The sequence below is a fragment of the Solanum dulcamara genome, chromosome 11, assembly GCF_947179165.1.
Source record: "Solanum dulcamara chromosome 11, daSolDulc1.2, whole genome shotgun sequence".
Lineage (NCBI taxonomy): Eukaryota > Viridiplantae > Streptophyta > Magnoliopsida > Solanales > Solanaceae > Solanum > Solanum dulcamara.
Genome location: NC_077247.1, coordinates 43,770,689 through 43,792,768, shown reverse-complemented (window position 1 = coordinate 43,792,768; position 22,080 = coordinate 43,770,689). Strand labels below are relative to the sequence as shown.

Genomic DNA, 22,080 nt, shown 5'->3' with positions numbered 1-22,080 from the left:
GTGAGTACCAAACAACACGGTACCCAGCAAGCCAACTAAAAAACTACGCAAATCTCATAAAATTTGAGAACTCCCTTCATCCCAACCAAACCTCCATAACTGCAGCCTGCACAGAAAATCAATCCAACCTAGAGTTCACAATGTACAGTTCATATAAATTCCACAATCACAGTTAAGTCATCACAAGACAGAATCATAAGTATCACATGGATCATAAACAAAAGTCAATACATCACACACATAAATATGCAAGGAAGCTCATACACAAACAATAATTGAGTATTTGTCACATTCGCCGGCAATGACCTCAACATCACACACTCGCCAAAAATGACCTCGGCAACACACTCTCACCGGCAATGACCTCTGCATCACACTCTCGCCGAAAATGACCTCAGCATCACACTCTCGCCGAAAATGACATCGACATCACACTCCCACCGGAAAAGACCTCGGCAACACAATTCTGCCGAAAAAGACCTCGGCAACACAATCCCGTCGGAAAAGACCTCGGCAACACAATCTCGCCAAAAAATACCTCGGCGTCACAATATATTCGTCTCATCACAGTGTTCAAGAACAAAATGCAATCGACATGTTCACACAATAATGAAGAATGACAAGTTCAAGAAGTTCACAATCACAATGAAACTATCAAAGCATTTCATCAAATACACATCCATATTGAAATCAAGGCATTTCACACTTTCACATCACAAGTTTACACACATTGCCTTTTTGTTAACCCCGTCTTTCAACTTAGATTAATTCATGTAAGAAGCCCACAACCTCTTTCCCATTACTCCCAATACACATTCACTTCGAAAGTTGAGCCTTTGACTTTCTTGGGACTTCCAAATCGATACAATCTATTCAAATAAATAATCACAATAAGATTTTTAAGCTAATCACACCCATATTACTCAATGTCGAGTCAAGACCCAAAAATTCATCCAAGTTTATAATCAAGTTCCAAATCTGAATTTCAATTAATATGTCAACTCTCATATTTCTTAAATTTCAAGTCTAAGGTTAAGTCTTGATTTCTCCAAATAACATAAATTTAATGGTGTTCATATAATATAATACAACTATTATTTAATTATGCATACTAATATATCAAACTTAAATAATAATATGATAATGAAGAAAAATCTCAAATATCGAATTCACGCTAACCATGGAAGTAACTAACCACGTAACAAAATGTGCAGAATGTTGCCAGTTCACAATTTTTCCATCATTTCCTTATTATTACCTAATCATTGCAATTAATTTCCCACTGAAAGACTTGTCTAGGGGTGTTCAAAATCGAATCGTAACCAATAAGTCAATCACAAAATTGACTTATTAGTATTGGATTAACGAATAAATGGTTGGGGAGCGGATTAAAATTTTATAATTAACGGCTTATTAGTGTGGGGGCAAATTTTTAAATTTTCTTATCGGATAAACTGTTAACCCATTAAGAATTATCATATACTTACACTTTTATTTTAGGTATATTAACCTCATTTAATATTTTAGCATAATATATAGGAATAATTAACTAATTATATATTTTTCCTTTGTTACTCCAAACTTCTAAAGGCTAAACTTATTTACTTTTCTATAATTATATATTTTGCCTTAAAAGATGTAAAGATGTAAACTGTTAAAGAAGCCCCGTTTATTCTGAATTTTTATTTTTCATCGCTCTAAAGTTTAACCCCGTAAGTACCTCAGGTCTCTTCATCTTTTAGACTCTTTTTGCTCACTACTCAGTTGCTTCTCAAATCTCAAGTTTATTTGCTTAATCCTTCGATCTCGTTGGTAGGTACTGAGTAATGCTTTCACTGGACATTGAAAATGAGACAATCAGTTGAAAATTCACATCAATATATCCATTTTATCTTGTTACTGCTCAAAATGTTCTGAACTAATCAACTTTTGTCTAGTAAAAACTTGTTTTAATTAAGTTACTTGTAGTTAATTAAAACTTTGTACTTAGTTGCTTGGTAGTCATTATCCCTATTCCCTTTGATAAATATTGCTCTTATGTTTTTGTAACTAGTAACACTTGACATGAAATAAATATCGATACAAGTGTTAAATATTTTTAGCATTGTTCTTGACTTTGTGAGGTAAGTTTTAAGTGTTTAGTACTATTATCTTTTCTATCACTGCTCACTGCATTTAAATAGTGGAAAAATTCTTTTTTTATAAGGTGAGTTCATCGAAAAAAAGACATCATAGTGATTAGAGGTTAGCCGATACACTGCCCGATAACCATTCGATAATTGGTAATCCATTACCGAACCAACCGATATCTTATAAATTGGCTAGCGGATTAGTAAATTTAAAAATCGATATCCGAAAAGCCAAACCGTTAAGTGAAATTATTCATCCAATCCGTCCGATAAGCAGCCCTAGACTTGTCCCCTAATCCATTTTATATCAAACACATAGATGCACTTAGATTCACCCCATAACAATAAAATATAGTAATAATTATCAATGTTCACAATTTGAATTGCAGAGGTAGTAAATTATTTCAAATAAAGTGCCTTAATAAAGAAGCATACCAGTTGAGGAACTCACGACGGCTGCTTTTTGTATTAACCGCACAGGTAAGTCTTCTCTCACAAATTATAATATTCTAAAAAGGAAAATTTACATAGATATACTATATTAAGAAAATATTTACCATTTATAATAATAACATTTTTTTACTGGACACTTATAATACATTAATAATACAATTTTAACACATATTACTGAAATAATTTATAAAGGACATATAATACAAGTTTTATTATGAATAATATATTTATCACACACTTTAATATACTTATAATACATTGTGTCAATTTTTTTATCAAACATACCAAATATATTTTAAAACACTTATAACACATTTATATTGTATGCATAATTCATTTTTAATACATAACAGATTTATCATAATATTACTATATATCTCTATAGATGGTAATAAATAAAAAGTATCGTTAAAATCAGTAATTATTTTTTAAAAAGTGTTCATCCAAATAATTTTTCCTTCTAAAAATTGTTAAACCTTCTTAATTTATTTCAATACATGGGTCAAGTGGTATAGGCTTTTAAATAAGTTGTGGACTTGGCCCAATAACCACTATAAATTAATTATTTTAAAATAGTCATTTAAAATTTTGTGAGAAGGATATTTTATTAAAGCAAGAGGACTAGTTCTCAAAATAACCTAACGGGTCATTACAAAAAGATATCTTAAACTTTAATTCAAAATATTTGGAGGCTATGAATATAAAAATTATGAGAGTCATAGATATAAAAAGTAACAATTGAATAGGAAATAAAATATGAGATATGAAGGTGAATGTTTAAAGAAAAAAAAATAATAATTAAAAAAAGTAAGGGTATAAATTTCATAATACAAAAACTAATAAAATAACAAATGTACAACACAAGATATACGGATATTTTTTTAAAAAGAATTTGAATGTGAATATTGGATAGTTTAGTTTTAAATAATGAATATTACATTTATTATCTATTGAATTTAAAGATTTAATAATATTATAAAATATTATTTGGCGTTATGAATTTGAAAAGATATAGATATAATAAAGATTATTAAAAATAAGAGTTATGAAAATGATAGTGTGTGAGTCAAAGGCACAAGATTAATGAATATTATTAGAATATAAGTTATGAAAATGAAGAGATGTAGTTATGGAGATGATTTTAAATGAAAAATTAATTTAAAAAAAAAAAATTTAAGAAAATAAATTAATAGGTAAGGGGTATTTCGTAATCCAACTTTTGAATTAGATTCTTCCCACTTTTAATAATATATGATTTTATAGTTTATTAAAACATTACATAAGTTTTCTTGAGTGGTATAGATGTGTGTAAGATGATTCCAATATCATTATCATAAAAAAATACATATAAAAACTTTATTGTATAAATTCAAACACATATTATTAAAGTTTGGTATTTAATTCACTATTTTTAATTTTTTATTAAGTTGTTTTTGCTCAATATACTAGCGTGTGACTATAACTGTAACGATTCGAACCATCGTTAAGTTCGATTAAAAAGAAATTACAAGAATTTGATTTGATTGAGTCTCACTACCCCGCTTGAGCGGGATGGTCCTGCCGGGGTGGCATCGCCAGAGCGGGAAATCGTAGGACAGAATCTCCACTTCTCCCAAGTTGATGTTAGAGGCGAGGGTTTCTGCAAAACTCTCCAAAAAGGCTGCTCTTGAATGAAGCAGGGAAGGGGAGGGTATCGCGGCTTTTTGTAAAGTTTCAACCCGTGGAATTCAATCTGATCTTGCTCATGGAACACCTGGAACCAATGATTTCAGCAGTGTTACCTCTCCGCTAATGTTTGGCGCCCAGGTAGGCTAGGTTTCTCTTTTCTAAGTAGTAAACCTATACCTGTTGTGTAATATAGAAGGAAAATTAATGACAATTCTTATACTAAGCTGCGGGTCATGGGTTATGGGCAGAGATCCGATTATGATAGGGTCAAAATAAATTATAACCTTGGTAGAAAGGTGTTGCGGGAAATTGAGAAGTTATTTTTTGTGATGTTTGTGTGCAGCTGGTTAATTTACATCGGTCATGAAATCTAGTACAAAAAAGTAAAATCAGTAGACTTTGAGGTTAGACATGTAAGTGTTGGTAGTAGGGACGTTGATTGTTCCCGAAATTATCTTAAAGGTGTAATTGAGTTACCTATGATATGCCTAAACGTGTACAGATAAGGGTAACAGGTTAGATTTTATATAAATGAGAAATGGCTGGCCCATTTTTGTGATGAACCTATTCTTGGTGGTATAAATATTGTAAATATTGAATGTTCTTGTGATTGTGATATTTTGGGATCAGGTGTCATGTTCCGACATATAAATTGAATCGGGTGTCATGTTTTGACATGTTATATCTAGATTAGGTGTCACGTTCTGACATGTATTTGGATTGGGTGTCACGTTCTGACACAAATATGACTGGTTTGGGTCCCCTGAGAGGGCTAAGTATGCGTGTGTGGATGGTCCCATGAGAGGACTTGATGATATATGTATTTTCATGTGTTAGTAAGGTCAGTGGTAGATGAGTTATGGACTTAGAACTATAAATGAATTCTTGAGTTGAGGTGCACTAAAATCAAAGGATTGTGATCGTAAATACACCTATTGGTGGGTAAGAGAATGGACCCTGTTAGGCCTGAATGTGACCTATATGGTACAATCGTGTTCTATATTATACTCATAGGAGTTGAGGTTTCTAGTTTCCAAAGAGTGTTACCATTATAATTTCTATGAATAATTGAGGTAGGGATAATGAACATTTAGAACTCAGGTGAATTGAAAAGTATGGTTGTGAGACGGATATGCTTTATGTTGTAAGGCAATTAGACCAATTAGTAAGAGTTGGGCGAAATCATTGAACGGTTAAGGTTGCTAGGTGGAGACTATTGGGGTGATGAAATAATGGTAAAGTGGGTCTCTAACCCACAGGTTTTTAAGTTGTGACTATGGTGGTAGTGGAACCGTGTTGTCTAGGGTGGTGAATACCCTAAATGTGAAAATAAGGAGTGCATTTATTTGGTTGGGGTGACTAAATTGAGGAAGCTAAGTGTTATGATGTCTCTTATCTTTTTATTCATATATTATGCGGTGAGTATCAGATTGAACGATGATGCCACCAGTACATGTTGTTTGTACTGATACTACTCTTGTTATGCCATCTGACATAGTCTGGTTGCAGGGTCAGTTATGTTTCGTAGTTGAAGACAAAGGCGATCTTCCAGCAGCTTCTATCTTTCCTTCATCTTGGTGAAAGCTGGGTCATTGACCTTGTATTTTATTTCTACTCTTAGTAGTTCTTGTACCTTTTTAGACTAGTATCCTTGGGGTTTTGTATAATTGAATGAACTGATTTTAATAGAGTTTTCTTCGAAAGTTTTAGTTAATTTTTCAGGTTGTCTTAGATTCCGTAAATGTTTTTATATAAGGGTTCTCCTACTTAGGATGTATAATGGGTACCCGCATGACCCGGTGGATTAGGTCATGACAATAACTTTGTCATGTAATTAAATACCCTAGACCTAAAAGTAAAAAATTAGTCATTTAAAATTATTCTAATTCTGATGAATATTGGTTATTTGAAATGTTGTTTCATCAATTCATTTTGAAAGTTCAAATAAAGGGAAAGAATAATAATTGTAAGAGGAAACAATTAATAATAAAGTACTTCAGACGTTCTGCTACTACTGTAAATTAGTTCTTCGATAAATCGATATTATATTATACATGGTTAAATCTGATGGATGATTAACCGAACTTCTAGTAATGAGCATAAACAAAAATTGGAGTTAATAAGATTTACCATTATTGACTTCTTATTAATTAAGAGAGCTCATTTCCTTTTAGTTTTTATTATTTGAAGCATAATTAGTTCTTTACCTTGAATAGATTTATTAGTTTTGTAATTTTTAGAAAATATCTAATTTATTTTAAATCTCAATTTTTTGAAAAATTCTCATTATTATAAAAAAAACAAATTCAACTTTTCATAATTTTTTAACTCATATTATTATTATTTTATAGAAATTTTTAAATATTTTTTGCATACTTTTCATAAATAAAATAAAATATAGACGTGCATAGAAATCCATAGGTAAAGAGTAAATACAATACACAGTTCAATAAATTCAAGAGGTCGAGTTAATTAACATTAACAAAAGGAATGGTAGAAGCACTTTATCTGAATCTTCCCGCTAAATGCCTTTTTTTTTGGTAGTGAATTTAAAAAATATAATAGCACGTTCGAGTTCAATTTCTCTGTTTTCCTTCAATTTATTTTTTGCATCTGAAATGAAACAAATAGGAAAAACTACAAAAACATTCCTACTATATTTTCTAATTTTCCCTATAGTTTGAAATAATTATATATTAACTTACTAATTAATAATTTTATATCAGATTTCAAATCAGATACACCTAAATATATGTATTTTTGCTAGCGGATACACTAAAATAAAGAGAGAGACGAGCAAGATAGGATAGTGACGAGCGAGATAGGATATGCATTCCAAATACATTCGAATCACACTAAATATATGTATCTGAGATATCAAATATAAGGAAAGTGATGAATAAAATAGTCAAAAAATAATCAGATACATGTGAATCCATCGGATAGCACGTATGAATTTATCTATATATAATTTTCAATGATTGCGGCTGTTATTAGTCTCCTTCACGAATAAATCAAAGAAGTTTCTATAATTTGTCCTTGTGTAATGAAATTCCAAGATGAGTCAAACTCAAAATTAAGATATTACAATGGTTGAAATAAGGTTAAATTCCCACCAAGATAAATATTTTGAATGACCTTCCACAGTTTTAAAATTTGGGCATGCCAAATTTATTACTTAGTTATAATATGAAGAAAAAAAATTACCGTAAATAACCACGCCTACTCAAATTTACTTAATATAGCAATAAGATCATGTATCATTTTGAATATACCTAGTTTAATTTACCTTTTACTCTTTTAGATGCAATTTGAAGCATTAAAATGGTCATATGAGAATGTTGTTTTAATAGCTGAATGAGCGTTTGGGAACAAGAAAACTTTGAAGATAATAAATCAAAGCTAAGGGCAAGAAAGTATGTTTGTGGTTAGACATGGCTCAAATTTAAAAGCTAACTAGCTAGGTATAAATATTGATCTAGAATTAATTTTGTCAATATCCAAATTAAATTGGAGAACTATAATAGGCATGCTTTTAGAAATCGAGCTTGCAATGCGCAAAATAGAAATCGAGCTTGCAATGCGAAAATTCAAATATCGGGTGGAAAAAAAAAACTCCTCTCTAGTAAGCAAATTCTGAACATAGCATATTATGTTTTTTCAAGCAGTCCTATATCTATACCATCAAAATCCAAACACATGCACACTACATTAAAAATGATATTTAGTATCAATTAATTAATGGTAATAGCTTAAATCTTAATTGTTGCTAAATGCCTGTAGCGACATTGAATCCAGTGACAATTAACTAATATCTGTAAGGCTTTAATACTATTTATTAATGTGTATATTTATTGCTGCTAAAAATTATTTTTATTATAAAGGCAATTGAGCTTGTACGTCTATTTGACATTCCTTCATTAAAAAATTATATTGCGTAAATAAGTAAAAAAACAAGTCATATATTATATGTACTTATTCGCTTGAATCCCATTTACTTTTTTTTTTTTTGGGGGGGGGTTCCTTCCCAGTATTCAAAATCCGTGGAATCCCGACTAAATCCGAATCGCATATTGTATGGCCCATTTGGAGGTGGCGCTCCCAATAGAATTTTTTTCAGACCTAGAACTCGAATCCGAGACCTTTGGTTAAAGGTGAAACAGTTCCACCACTGCACCACAACCCATGTTTGTCCATTTACTTCTTCATATATTCACTATAAGTTTGTTTACTAGCTTGTAGAGAAGGTCATGTTTGGGGATAAATATTAAAGAAATAGAAGGATTCCTTTCACATTTATATATGATGATATTTTCTAAGTACTAATAAGAAAAAAGTCTTTATCCTTCTTGTATAAGTTTTATAATAATACTAATTGTGGATCCTTTCACTAATATTTGGGTTTTCCTGTGTTTTAAGTCAAGGGATAACTATAAGACTGCGTCCATTCAACGATGTTTTGCCCCTGAAACAATAAAGTCAATTAATCCTCATGACTTTGACCAAATTTAAGGAACAAATTAAAGTCTTGATAAGTATAAATATACAACCCTAGCTAACAAGAGACTTGACACTTTATAATTTTCTTTCAGAATTAAGTAATGATGGAAGTGGAAAAAATAAGTAGCATAGCTACAAATAATAATTACTACAAGGAGGAGGAGGAGGAAGAGGACGATGATGATGTTGTACTACCGGGTTTTCGATTTCATCCCACAGATGAAGAGCTTGTAGGGTTTTATCTACTTAGGAAAGTTGAGAAAAAAACGATCGGCTTAGAAATTATCAAGCAGATCGATATCTATAAATATGATCCTTGGGATCTGCCAAGTATGTCTACTTAACTCTCTTACTTTCATTTCCATTCATTTTTCACGTCTATTTCTGATTGGGTATATAACTTAAACTCGTCTAGTTTTATCTCCCATAATTATAAGTTTCCCTAATAATATATAATAAGGATTTTCTTGATGAAAAGATCAGATCTAAACATGCAACCATATAGAGAGAGAGAAAGAAGAGATGTTTGGCATGTTCTGGCATGTCAAAATTAACTTATTTTCTGATATTTGGTCAAGAATTTTCATTGAATTATACTTATTGTGTTTGAGGAAATCCATATTAACAATCATGTGCTAGAAAACCTTTGTATTCAACTTTATATACAACTATAAGGCATTAGTTATGAAATTTTGTAATACACTACTAGAAATAAAGATTTTTTCAATGCAAATCAGTGATAAATTTGTGCTATAGAATATGAATTCCTCATTTATTTTTCACCGGACAACTCACCGGAAAAATGCATGATGAGAAACAACTAGGGAACACCAATCAAATATATAGTAGACACAAATATTTTTTAAAAGAGAGAGAAATTAAAGGTAGGGAATTATTACAATTGTATAACGAAACAAAAAAACTCATTAGTATTATCATTGGATTTAAGACTAGTTAGTGCTTCTGTAAGATCAGAACATGAGAAGAAGATAGAACTTTAATTTGTTTAAAATTATATAGTTGCATGTAAAGATCTTCGAAATGCTTTATGTGGCTATAAATTGTGAGGTTGTTTATTTGATTGTTAATAAAAAAAATCAGGTTCGTGTGAGGATGCATGTTGAGAATATAATTAAATAATAAAAATATGACCTCTACAAAAACTTAAGTTTTTAGATGAGATGGTCACACACTGCAACTGTTAAATCATAGCAAGGACGTCTCAACCTCGAATAAATGCAAATGTAGTAGAATGCTACTAGATTCATTTATAATAATATTAATATACTGTGCATATAGATCAAAAGTTATTTTTATGCATATCTAGGAGTAGTATTAAATAATCTTTAGCTTGAACGCCCTTAAAAAAATTCCTAATTTGACCACTGATGTTGACCGGTGAGACTCGATTGTTGGATATCTGCTTGCTCAGGTGAAATGTTTTGATTATTTCATTTAAAAGTTTAAAATGTACCTTACGATAATGCATGCATATTAATTGCTATCAATATTATATTATGTCTCAACTCGTATATAAGTAGTTATTGATGTGAATAATTGATTGTTTCAGAGGGTAGTAACAATAATGGAGAGAAGGAATGGTACTTTTTTTGCAAAAGAGGTAGAAAATACAAAAACAGCTTAAGACCTAATAGAGTGACTGCTGGTTCTGGATTTTGGAAAGCTACTGGTATTGATAGACCTATTTACTCTTCTGGCAAATGCATTGGCTTGAAGAAATCACTGGTGTATTACCGTGGCAGTGCCGGAAAAGGCACGAAAACAGAGTGGCAGATGCACGAGTTTCGTCTTCCTGCAGAAAATGATAAATCCACCAAACACCTTCATGCTAACACCATCCCTCAACAAGCTGTAAGAAACATCTGATTTTGATTTGACACGAAGTTTTAAGTCTAATTTTTTTGTTGAAGCTATTAGAAATGATGACTCAATGTATTTACTCCTCTTAATTCATGTTTTCTCGTGACCATCTTATGTAAAAGTTGAAACTATACGAGAGAATACATTTTTATTTACTTATTTTTCATGGATTAAAGTGGAAACCAGAGTTCTAACATAATTCTCTTTTCTTTTCTTTTTTTAAAATAATCCAGGAAACATGGACTCTTTGCCGTATCTTAAAACGAAATGCTTCATATAAGAAACCATTACCAGATTGGAAAGAAGTGGGAAAGAAGCAAAGAAACAACCCAGTGGTGAATATGGATGCTTTAACTTCCAAATTATGCAGCAACAATCCTATTGATTCTTCAAATAAATCCCATATTTACATCAGTTTTAGCAGTACTTCTGTTGTTAAGCAGAACACTTATACCAATATAACAGAAAATAAGCATCAGTTTGTAGACCAACAAAGCTCAGGAACATCGTCTCAAAGTACAACTGCTGCTGCTGCATCCAATTCCAGTACTCCTTTGGACTTTAATGAGTGGTTAGAGCATGGCAATTGGGATGAACTTAGATCTATTTTTGAGCTTTCCGTTGATCCTTTGTTTTAGTTCTGTATCATATAAGTGGGAACTGTAATATATATATAGTATGTGAGTTCTATTGGATTTAACTTATATACACTAACTATATAACAGTTGTATGTAGTAGGTTATTTTGCTTTATTTTCCGGATGACACTTACATGAACTAACCATTGAATAAAACCCGAACATAAAGGACTTTTCTTCTCTTGCAAAGAACAGAAATTGAATTCCTTTCTTATGTTGCAAGTATAGAAGCCCTTACATTTCCACATAGCACTACACAAATGAGATGATGATGAATTACATGACACACAAGATTAAACACAAAATAAACATTCTAATTGATCAGTCTGTTTAAATTACTTGTGACACAAAGCAACGCCATTAATCAGTATCAGTATCGGTACACAAAGCAACAACACTATGGACCTTGCCTATCATCACAACAAAAGGGGGGTATGTTTTCCCAGTTTCCAAAATTAGGCTAGCTGACCGTTGTCCTCTAGAATTTTAACGTCAATATGGCTACTGAGAAGATACAATACAGTGACAAGACAGCAATTTACACATCTGCAATTTTTGAAGACTTTCTCCAGCAATCATAATCACCAACGGCCAATAACAATCTTTTCCCACGAGACTACTACTTATCTAGAGCTCTTCGATTTCTTTTTAGATGGCTTGCTGGGACCTGCAATAAATTCCTCGGCATCAATCTTATCAATTGACTTTTGCTTCCTGAACTCCTTTGCTTTTTTCTGCAGCAAGACCAATACGAATGCATCATATCATTAGTAATCCAAGAATCAAAGTCCAGACACAGAAGGATGCTGTATCAATGAAAAGCATTATGGAAATACCTTCAATGACGATGCCATGGCAGTGACATCATCTTTATCAACCTTGGACACATCTTGGTTATGTGTTTTTGGTTCCTGCAGAAATGCAAGCAAGCAATGTTCAATAGGAAATGCATATATGGAGTGCAAAACAAATATGCCCTGATGAGATAATGTGAATACAAACCTCAGGTGGAACAAAAGCTTCTTCCCGTTTTTTCTTGTTTTCAGCAACCTTTTCAGCCTGTTTTACTTGCTTCTCTTCCCACTGCTTTGCTAACTTCTTCTTGTCACTTAAGAAGTATTCACCACTTTCTAGTTGTTGATCAATCTACAACCAAAAGAGTTATACACGTTGAATTAAATTAACAGAGGATATATCTTAATAGATCCTTGTCACCACAAGAGAAGAGGAGACAATAGACATTTAGGGGTCGTTTGGTTTGAATGCAAGTTATGATGGGATTAGTTATGATGGGATAAGTTATGTTGGGATTAGTTATGATGGGATATGTTATGCTGAGACTATTTCTTATTGAGTGTTCGGTTTGTTGTATTCAAAATAATATGCATCGCATAAATTTTAAGAATAGGTTGTTTGTTTACAAAAATACCCTTCACTTTATTTAGTTTTTTATATTTTTCTTTGCAAGCTTTAATTATTCAATGTTCATTCTTAAAATAAAACATTCATCTTCTTTACCTCAAATATTTTTATGTGTGCATTTCCCTGATGCCCGTATGTATTTAAAAATAAAATTTTCTTCTTATTTAATTTTAAAATAGGATTTTCATTTTAAATTTATTAAAGTAAAAAAGGATTTATGAGAAATCAAAATATAAATAAACATAAGAATTAGTCAAATAAATTTATAAATAAAAATTATATTATATAGTGTAATTTTTTAATAGAAAAAATATGAAAAATTATCATAAAAATAACAAATGAATGTTCTTATATATGGTATTAAAATTAATGTAAATATATATGAATGTGAAAAGTGAGGTATAAAAAACATTTAAATGGATATATTTGTCATTTACCTATTTTGTCCCGGGATTAGTATACCACCCAAGAGGAGGAATAACTTATCCCGGTATTATTTATTAATCCCGGGATAAGTTATCCCGGACTTGCCAACCAAATACCAACTTATGTGCCACTATAATTTAATCCCGGGATTATTTGGTGTTATCCTTCACACCAAACGACCCCTTAAAGATAAAAATAAACAAACCACAAAATACAATGAACACCAGTGAGATAAAAGCAAGCAAAGCAATAGCGGGATTCAACAGTATATAGCTAGTTACAGCACCATGCCAGTAATTGCCTAATAACAATTACACAGTACTTGAGTGTAGTGCTGATGGTTTTATTATGCTTAAAATTCCACAGATCAAACAGACAGAGAGAAAAGAAAGAGCAGAATAAATGGACAAAGATTGGTACTCCAGAACCAAAATGACAACTCACCTTACTAGGTTGCTGAGGTGGTGGGAAGGGCGTATATGGTTTCTTTTCTTTGCTCTTAACTTTCTTTTGTTTAACATTCTTCCTGAATGGACAAAGACGAACAAAATAATATCAAGCTTCGAAATTGGCACTGCAGATTAAAAAATTAATCTGACGCAACACCTTATGAAAGGATGCCTTACTTCTTAAACTGCGGAAGAAATCTGTCCCAGTTCTCACTAGCCAGAGCTGGATTTTTTGCGAGCTCTCTCCTCAGCATGAGGATCTATGGTCGGAGAGATACGTCAGCAAAAGTGAATTATCAGATATTTTAGCCAGCGCATAATAAATAGCCGAAGACCCCATGAAATTCATTTTTAATTATCATGCACTTGCTCATTTACCTTGATATGATGTAGCGGATGCATCTTGTTCAGTATGCAATCTTCTATAATCCTCCTTGCTTGCTTTAGACCTTTAAAGGAACCCATAGCAGCAACTGTGTTTCCCTACTCAATTTTAGGCAAGATTAAGGTTTGTTCCCAATTTTGGCAAGAATATTTATATCATGTACTTTAAGATTCAATGATTAGGCAAAAACTTAAACATAAAGGAAGAAAAGAAAAACGACACTAAATTTGCAGTTTACATGTACAGCAAGTATACCTGGACGAGGATATAGCAGCCGGTCAAAATTTCCAGGGCCTACATCCAAAGTGATATATATCAAGCTCTATGGCAAAAGGTCATAACAGCAAAGATGTGTCAGATTTTCATCAACATTCAAGCGATCTATATCTCAACGTTTCTATAGCTAATTTGGTCTGGATGAGTCGCGCTGGCGTAGGTAGGAGGTCGGACTAAACCTCATGTGGCTCTGGTCAAGGGTCATCAGTTTACCAGACAATACCAAACCTCATGTGGTTCTGGTCAAGGGTCATCAGTTTACCAGACAATACCATGATTAACAACTAATGTAAACAACAACAACATACCCAATGAAATCCCACAAGTGAGGTCTAGGGAGGGTAGGATGTACGCAGACCTTACCACTACCTCATTGAGATATAGAGATTGTTTTCGAAAGACCCTCGGCTCAAAAGTCACAGTCCCAAGTAAGAGAGAAAAATAATATATATAGCATAATGGCCAAAAAAAAACGAAAAGCGATGCAAATTTTACAAGACAAGAACAATAACAATAGCAAGGTAATATGATAATCAAAGGCAATAACAACACAACTATAAAGGCACGCCTAGACCTACGACCACCCTAAACTGACACACAGCAAGACACCATTCTATCCCTACTAGCCTTCTACCCTAATCCGCGACCTCCACTCTTTTCTATCTAAGGTCATGTCCTCAGTGGTATGGAGTAGCGCTATATCTTGTCTAATCACCTCTCTCCAATACTTTTTCGGTCTACCCCTACCCCTTCGCATAACCGCCAAATCCAACCGCTTGCACCTCCTAACCGGGGCGTCGACGCCCCTCCTCTGCACATGCCCAAACCATCTCAATCTCACTTCTCTCATCTTGTCTGTCACATAGGTCACTCCCACCTTCTCCTGAATAATCTCATTCCTAATCTTATCACTCCCAGTATGTCCACACATCCATCTCAGCATCCTCATTTCTGCAACATGCATTTTCTGAACATAAGAGTTCTTTACTGGCCAGCACTCCACTCCATATAACAATACCGATCTAACCACCATTCTGTAAAACTTACCTTTAAGTTTAGATAGTACTTTTTTATCACACAGGACTCCAGAGGCAAGCCTCCATTTCATCCACGCTGCCCTAATGCGATGCGTTGCATCATCATCGATGTTCCCACTACTCTGAATGATGGATCCAAGATATTTAAAGCTTTCTGTCTTGGTGATAGGTTGAGTGGCAAGCCTCACTTCCATGCCCTCTTCATTTATCGCAACACTAAATTTGCACTCCAAGTATTCTGTTGTGGTCCTGCTCAATCTGAACCATTTGGACTCCAAAATTTGTCTCCAAACCTCCAACCTATCATTAATTTTGTCCAGAGTCTCATCAATCAAAATTATGTCGTCCGCAAATAGCATACACCATGGAACCTCCTCCTGAATAGACCGTGTTAGCTCATCCATCACCGAGGCAAAAAGAAAAGGACTCAGCACATATCCCTAATGTAGTCCCATCTCAACAGGAAAATGCTCTGAGTCACCTCCCACCGTCCTAACCCGAGTTTTGGCTCCAGCATACATGTTCTTTATCGCTCTAATATACACCATCGGGACACCTTTAGCCTCCAAACACCTCCAGAGAACATTCCTCGAAACTTTGTCATAAGTCTTTTCAAGGTCAATGAACACCATATGGAGATCCCTTTTTCTTTCTCTAAATTTCTCCATCAATCTCCGCATAAGATGGATTGCTTCAGTAGCCGAACGCCCCGAAATGAATCCAAACTGATTCTCTGAGATTGACACTCTTCTCCTCACCCTCATCTCCACCACTCTCTCCCAAATCTTCATAGTGTGGCTTAGCAATTTGATATCACCCATTACCCACAATAAGGTAAACTATCTACTCTCTAGAAATTCAATTTTATTATTTGGCACTTCAATTTCACATATTCATCATTATTCATTCAATACTAATATTCTGGGAAAACTTTCTGTTGGAAGTTGGGTCATCCACTATGAATAAATAAACCATCCTGACAGGTACGCTAACACAGTACAAATGCTCTCCAGTTCATGCCTGGTCTAAATAAAGAAATAAGAAAATACTCCTTGACAAAATGGTGTTTGGTCAAGAGAATGGTATCTTGACAAATGTTCTTGTCTCGGTCCTACACAACAACAATGTGCATAGAATGCTCTCCTAGCCAATTACGATTTCCAGAGAATGGTGCAGAACCCAATCCACTAACCTTTAAAGTTGACGAATTGGGACCCACAAGATATTGTCTTCGTTTAACAAAGCGCTCCTGAAAAAAGATAGTTTAGTAACATGAATTTATGCAACAACGAACAAATGCATGTGACCATGAATACCCAAAAAAAACTGTAATCTAACAATGAGCATTACATCCCATTATTACCATTATTTTTACTAATCTTGATTCAAATTTATATGACACTATTTCCTTTTATGGGACATTAATGCTTGACACTATTCAACTAACAATACTATTCTATATAACTTGTACAACGTTAAGGCATACAAATTCTGAACTTTCATATGACATCATTCATATGAAATTTCTTTTGCAGCCACAACTTTAATATATATATATATATATATATATATATATATATATATAACATCATGGAACGGTCGAAGTAGTATTCTACAAAAAGCACTATTGGGTTCACCCGGAGTTAATAGTCCAATCATGCATTCCAGTACTTCTCAAAATTCAAAATATGTCCCTCACCTTAACATCTTGCTAACAACTTATTTTCTTTTTATATAAATAATAAAAAACGAAATAGGGTAATTAATGGCACCCACGTGTTTCAAGATTTATATGAAATAATCCAAGGTTTCAACTCTTGATTAATATGCATGCCCAAGTTGAAATAAGATATGTAATCCAGGGGAAGAAAACAGTCTTTAATCAGACGAAGCTACATGTTCTTTCATATTTGAGTTACAAATCTCCCAAAAAATAATATGCGTAAGAAATATAATTAATAACTTAAATATATCTTATAAGTTTAGAAATCATGTCCATCTTTACTAGTACCTTTGCTACAACAGTGATAATCATCAAGGCAAAAGGAACATATCACACACACTGCATATGGTACAATTTAAGATGCTTTAGTGAAGAACTGGTACACAGGCAAACCTTGAAACAAATCTCTTTTTTTTTATGAAGGAAATCTCATGCCAAGGAGGATGGAGGTCTGAGTCTCTTCAAGGCATACTTTGGGGTATGCAGGCTGGGTGAACAAATAAGAGTGCAGACAAGTGGGGGAGGGGGGGGGGTTGCGAACCCTCTCATACTTGTCGAATAAGTATGTAATTGCGAACGAGCATACTTATCAAAAGTGTGCATATTAAGTGAAGGAACATTTATATTCGATGAGTATCCAACAAAGTGTTTGACACCCATAGCAATGCATGTTCTCATCAAAATCATCCACCAAATAAAAGATAAAGTTGAAATACATGTACTTAATTTGAGTAGGGATGAGCATAGCACACCTTGTTGCGAACCATGTTGCCAATCTTGATGATGTCACATTGCATCTCATCATTCAGGATTTTGACAGCCTGAAAAAGTAAATTTCATTTAGAATTAACCAACAGTTGAAGAGACTATTGGATGATTAATAGAGCACATAAATATAGTGAAGCAATCCTCCAACTTAACATTCAAATTCCAGAGGGGACATGAACAGCAAATTTGTGGATAAATAAATGCATTTTCTTTTCTCTTCTGTTATACCACAGATGACGAAAAGTGAAAAACAAAATTAAATAATAGAAAAGTAGAATAGAAGGCCATTAAACAATATGCAATAGATAGCTAGTGCAGATCTGCTTTCTGCGAAACAAAATCCAAGCAGAAAGAAGATGAATTGTTCAGCTGAGCAAATAAGTGACACCTAAATCTCAAAAATCACACTTAAGTGTCTCAGGAAATTGGTGGACCATAGAGAGGCTCCAAATATTCGTTATTTACTTATTAACAGCCATGTACCAAAGCCTCCCACCTTTTTTTTATAACCCTCTCCTTTGCACAACCATTCCGATTAAGCATAAGACAGCTGCTGGTCAAAATAAACATAAGGCTGGCAAATAACTTTATAATTTAACATATATGACAAGTCTAACCTCCCTGGATTACTGATCAAAACAAAAGTCAAGCCTTTTCTGGTTTTGAAACAAACAGAATACCATTCCATAAACAGAAGCAGAGCTCAATCCTACAACAACGCTATTTACTGGTTGCTACTAAAATATTCTAACCAAGCATTAAGTATGCTATATAAGAAAAGAATCCGAGATGATGAGTAACAACAGGGGTTAAAAAAATACAAACCTGAGGAGCAGGGACACTTCTTGACAAAAGTTTTATCAAATCCCTAGCTTTTACGATAATATAGGGATCCCTTGTCTTCATAGTAGTAGAAACTGTCATGGATCCTTCAACCTGACCCACAACAGAAGAAAAAATAAACAGATAATATTACTTGCAAAATTGCAGACCAAATATTAGTGCTCATTAGAGAGTAAAAGTGGGAAGACTAATAGCCAGTCAAGGTAACAGTGTGTGATACTCTTTGAAGTTGCTGACATATCATAAAAACTTGGAATGTTACCAACATTCGACCCCTACCAATGAAATAAATTTTGTTTTTTTGTACATACTTTTCTATGCCAGAAAACTTTTTCTTCAAAGCCCCCAACAATGAAATAAATTTCCCAGATATACATGCTTTGGGAACATCTTCTCCAAAGCCCCACCATCTTTACATCGATTGGCATTAAGTAAATAACTAAACAAGATGTTGAAATATGATAAATAAGGAACCTTTACCCAGTATCACTCAGGAATCCTGTTTTTTATTTTCTATTTCATGGATCATGCAAAGTAGATTTTACTTGAATAAGTACCAAGAAGGTGCTGAGAAGAGTATGAGATGAAGGGGTTACAGATCTTAACTGTCCTAATGCTATCCACAATAGTCAGAAACTGTGACAAGCTATCTAACATATGACCCTCACACCATAAGTGAAAATTTTGTAATCACCTTTGCTTATCAAAAGAAATGTGAGCAACTCAAGAATCCTGTTAAAAACTTGAGGTTTTATCCATAGCCACTTGTAATGAGGAAATCCATTTTTAAGCAATAACTTAGATTTCATCATTTGAACTCAGCAAGCTCATTACTGTATCGGCAACTAAAATGGATGGACAACGTCCCTCACGTTAGTTTCCCAAGAGTTCCAAAAAGAGTCAATGATAAGCCTGAATTTGGGTGCCCCATCAATAAGGTTTAATTCCGTATAAATACCTTTTAATTAAGTATTACGACATTAAACATTGATTAATTCAGGAATGCATTATCAGAGAGATAGCACAGAGCAATTTTACTTCACGCCAAAATACATGAGTCAGATGTAAGTAACCTTGGTTCTCAAGCTGGCCTAAACGAGTTAGCACCTTGCCAACTAACAAATAATACATGGTTTTAGAGGTATTCTAATAATTGTAGAATGTAGATAGCAATAAAAGAGCGTGTGTGTGTGTATGTGCGCGCGCATGTGAGAGAAAGAGAGAGGGAAAAAGAGGGAGGCAGAGGTTACAATGACTTACCAAGTTAAGTTCGCAGGCAATTCCATGCTCTTTCAAGGCACCTTTTACAATAGGCCAACACTCTTGCAAATATTTCTCTGATAAAAGTGCTCAATTATTAACATACAGCACACTAATGTGTCAATTATTATAGATTCACAAGAAACATCGATAGTTTTTAACAAAAAAATATAGAAGAATACTTCTCAAGGAAAGGTTAAAAAGCAAACATGATCAAGTGAACAGATTATAATTTATAAGGGGAGACTCAGTCTGGCATTTTAACTAATTGATTCACTGAAAATCCCGACCTGCACAGTGCACCTTGTGTTGTCAGTTTTATTAACAAATCATTGAAGAAATAAGCAACTAAACGATATTCCAATATACATAGGAACTGCTTTCTCTTTCTTCAATTTGGTATAATCAAAACATCAACTAAAGAAAAACCATATCATGTATCTGAATATTGGCGAGCAAAAGTTTTATATGTTCCAATAAGAGCAAACACTGACAGGGAAAACACACATTCCGTCAAAATTCCTAATGTGCCTGATTCTAACCAACCCCCGCACACACATTTATTCTTGTTTCCATGATCTGGTCATGTCATGCATTGACATACAGATGCAACGGTCTGTAAGAGTGAAACTTTGGTGAGTGAAGGTGTTAAATGGGGACGGGGTAGACCTAAAATCACATGGAAGGAAGTTGTCCCAAAAGACCTACAAATCCTTGGAATCAATGCCAACCCAGCTACAAATAGAGCCCAATGGAAGAAAAAAAGCCTATAGGGTTTACTTTTATTTATTTGGTACGACAATGATGTGCCTTGAGGAAAAGGAAAAAAAAAAGAGGATTCATATAGCCGACTATAACTTGTTTGTGACTGAGGTGATGGTGTTGTTGTTGCTGTTGGTTTTTGGTTTTGCAGTTAAATAAACTCTAGGGGCTCATTTGGTATGAAGGATAATGGATAACTAATCCCGAGATTAATTTTAGGGATAGCTAATACCGAGATTAATTTTATGATGAGCTTATCTCATGTTTGATTGGGATAAAATCACAAGATAATTATCCTGGGATTATAGTGATATTTTTATCCCACATAGGGTGAGATACAATCCCAGGATAACTTGTTCCTCGACCAAAAGTGCCCTGGGTATTCAAAGATCAATTCAGACAGAAATTTGGACGTGCATAAAAGAGACTAGTGCAAATGTGCCCAAAACTCCAAACTTGAAATTTGACAATAAAATTAGAGAGATGACACTGAAATTAATACAGCGTAGTTGTAAGATTTACCAAGTATTTACCAATCAAACTTCCAAAAGTATTGTACAGTAATTAGTAATGCAAATAATGAAGCTTCTTTCAATATGACTTGAAATTAAACGTAAAACAAAAAAGTTGTATTGGAAAGAGAAAAGTAGGTCATAAAACTGTGGTCTCAAAAGAACATATTTTTAGGAGCTAACCTCTGTACTGAGGGAAGAGAGTTGAAAAGGAACTGACTTCAAGCAATCCACTCTGGTTCCACGAAGGATCAAACTTCTCAATCTTCCAATGGTCGATGCTTGGATCATCCCATGGCTTTGGCTTGTCATGTTTCCCCTTGTGCTTCGGCTTCAACTCTTCATTAACATTTAAATTCTCCTCGTCTGCCATTGCAGTTACTCGAAACTGTAGCAAAATTCCACAGAATGAAATTTACAGAGAAACGCACAAACTGCAATTACAGAAGCCAATGGGGGCGGCTCAGGGTTAGGGAAGGTGAAGCCCTTTGTCATAGGGTTCAAATGTTATTGTATAATATAAAAGATTTCAAATTTATTTTATTGTAAATAAATATTTTTTTTACAATAATATCAAAAATAATATATTGTAAATACATGTCTAACATCTTATATTTATTTAAACTACCTCTCAGTACTATAAAAATAAAGAAATTATGTCTACAGATTATGCTTAGTTTCTTTCTATTTCTATTTCCCTTCCCTTTTTAATGAGAAGACCTACATTATATGTGCGGATAATAATATGACGCAACTAATTGTAACAAACTCAATAACATTTTAAAGTAGAAATAACCAAATAACATGATAGTTTTGTTACTAAATCAGCATCACTATGTTAATATTAATTTCATAATATATTTCAAAAAAAAATATCTTTTAAAAATTGACTTTAACATTTTATTTGGATGATTGTAACGTATGATTTCATAATGTATTGTATTGTATC

At 33.3% G+C, this 22,080-nt stretch overlaps 2 protein-coding genes across 2 annotated transcripts; one reads left to right on the top strand and one right to left on the bottom strand.

Annotated features, from left to right (window-relative positions):
- Window positions 1–8,847: 8,847 nt before the first annotated feature.
- LOC129873261 (transcription factor JUNGBRUNNEN 1-like) lies at window positions 8,848–11,474 on the top strand. The gene is made up of 3 exons (XM_055948318.1): window positions 8,848–9,080; window positions 10,321–10,622; window positions 10,865–11,474. The coding sequence occupies exons 1-3, from the start codon at window positions 8,852–8,854 to the stop codon at window positions 11,267–11,269; spliced, it is 936 nt and encodes a 311-aa protein (XP_055804293.1). The 5' UTR covers window positions 8,848–8,851; the 3' UTR covers window positions 11,270–11,474.
- An 87-nt stretch (window positions 11,475–11,561) lies between these two features.
- Window positions 11,562–21,638, bottom strand: LOC129873260 (KRR1 small subunit processome component). Its single transcript, XM_055948317.1, has 12 exons — window positions 21,315–21,638; window positions 19,858–19,934; window positions 18,580–18,690; window positions 17,739–17,807; window positions 16,456–16,512; window positions 14,206–14,244; window positions 13,944–14,048; window positions 13,743–13,825; window positions 13,561–13,642; window positions 12,271–12,414; window positions 12,105–12,179; window positions 11,562–12,002 (listed from the first exon to the last, which is right to left on the bottom strand). Exons 1-12 carry the CDS (start codon window positions 21,502–21,504, stop codon window positions 11,892–11,894), a joined length of 1,143 nt encoding a protein of 380 aa, XP_055804292.1. The 5' UTR covers window positions 21,505–21,638; the 3' UTR covers window positions 11,562–11,891.
- Between the last annotated feature and the right edge of the window lie 442 nt (window positions 21,639–22,080).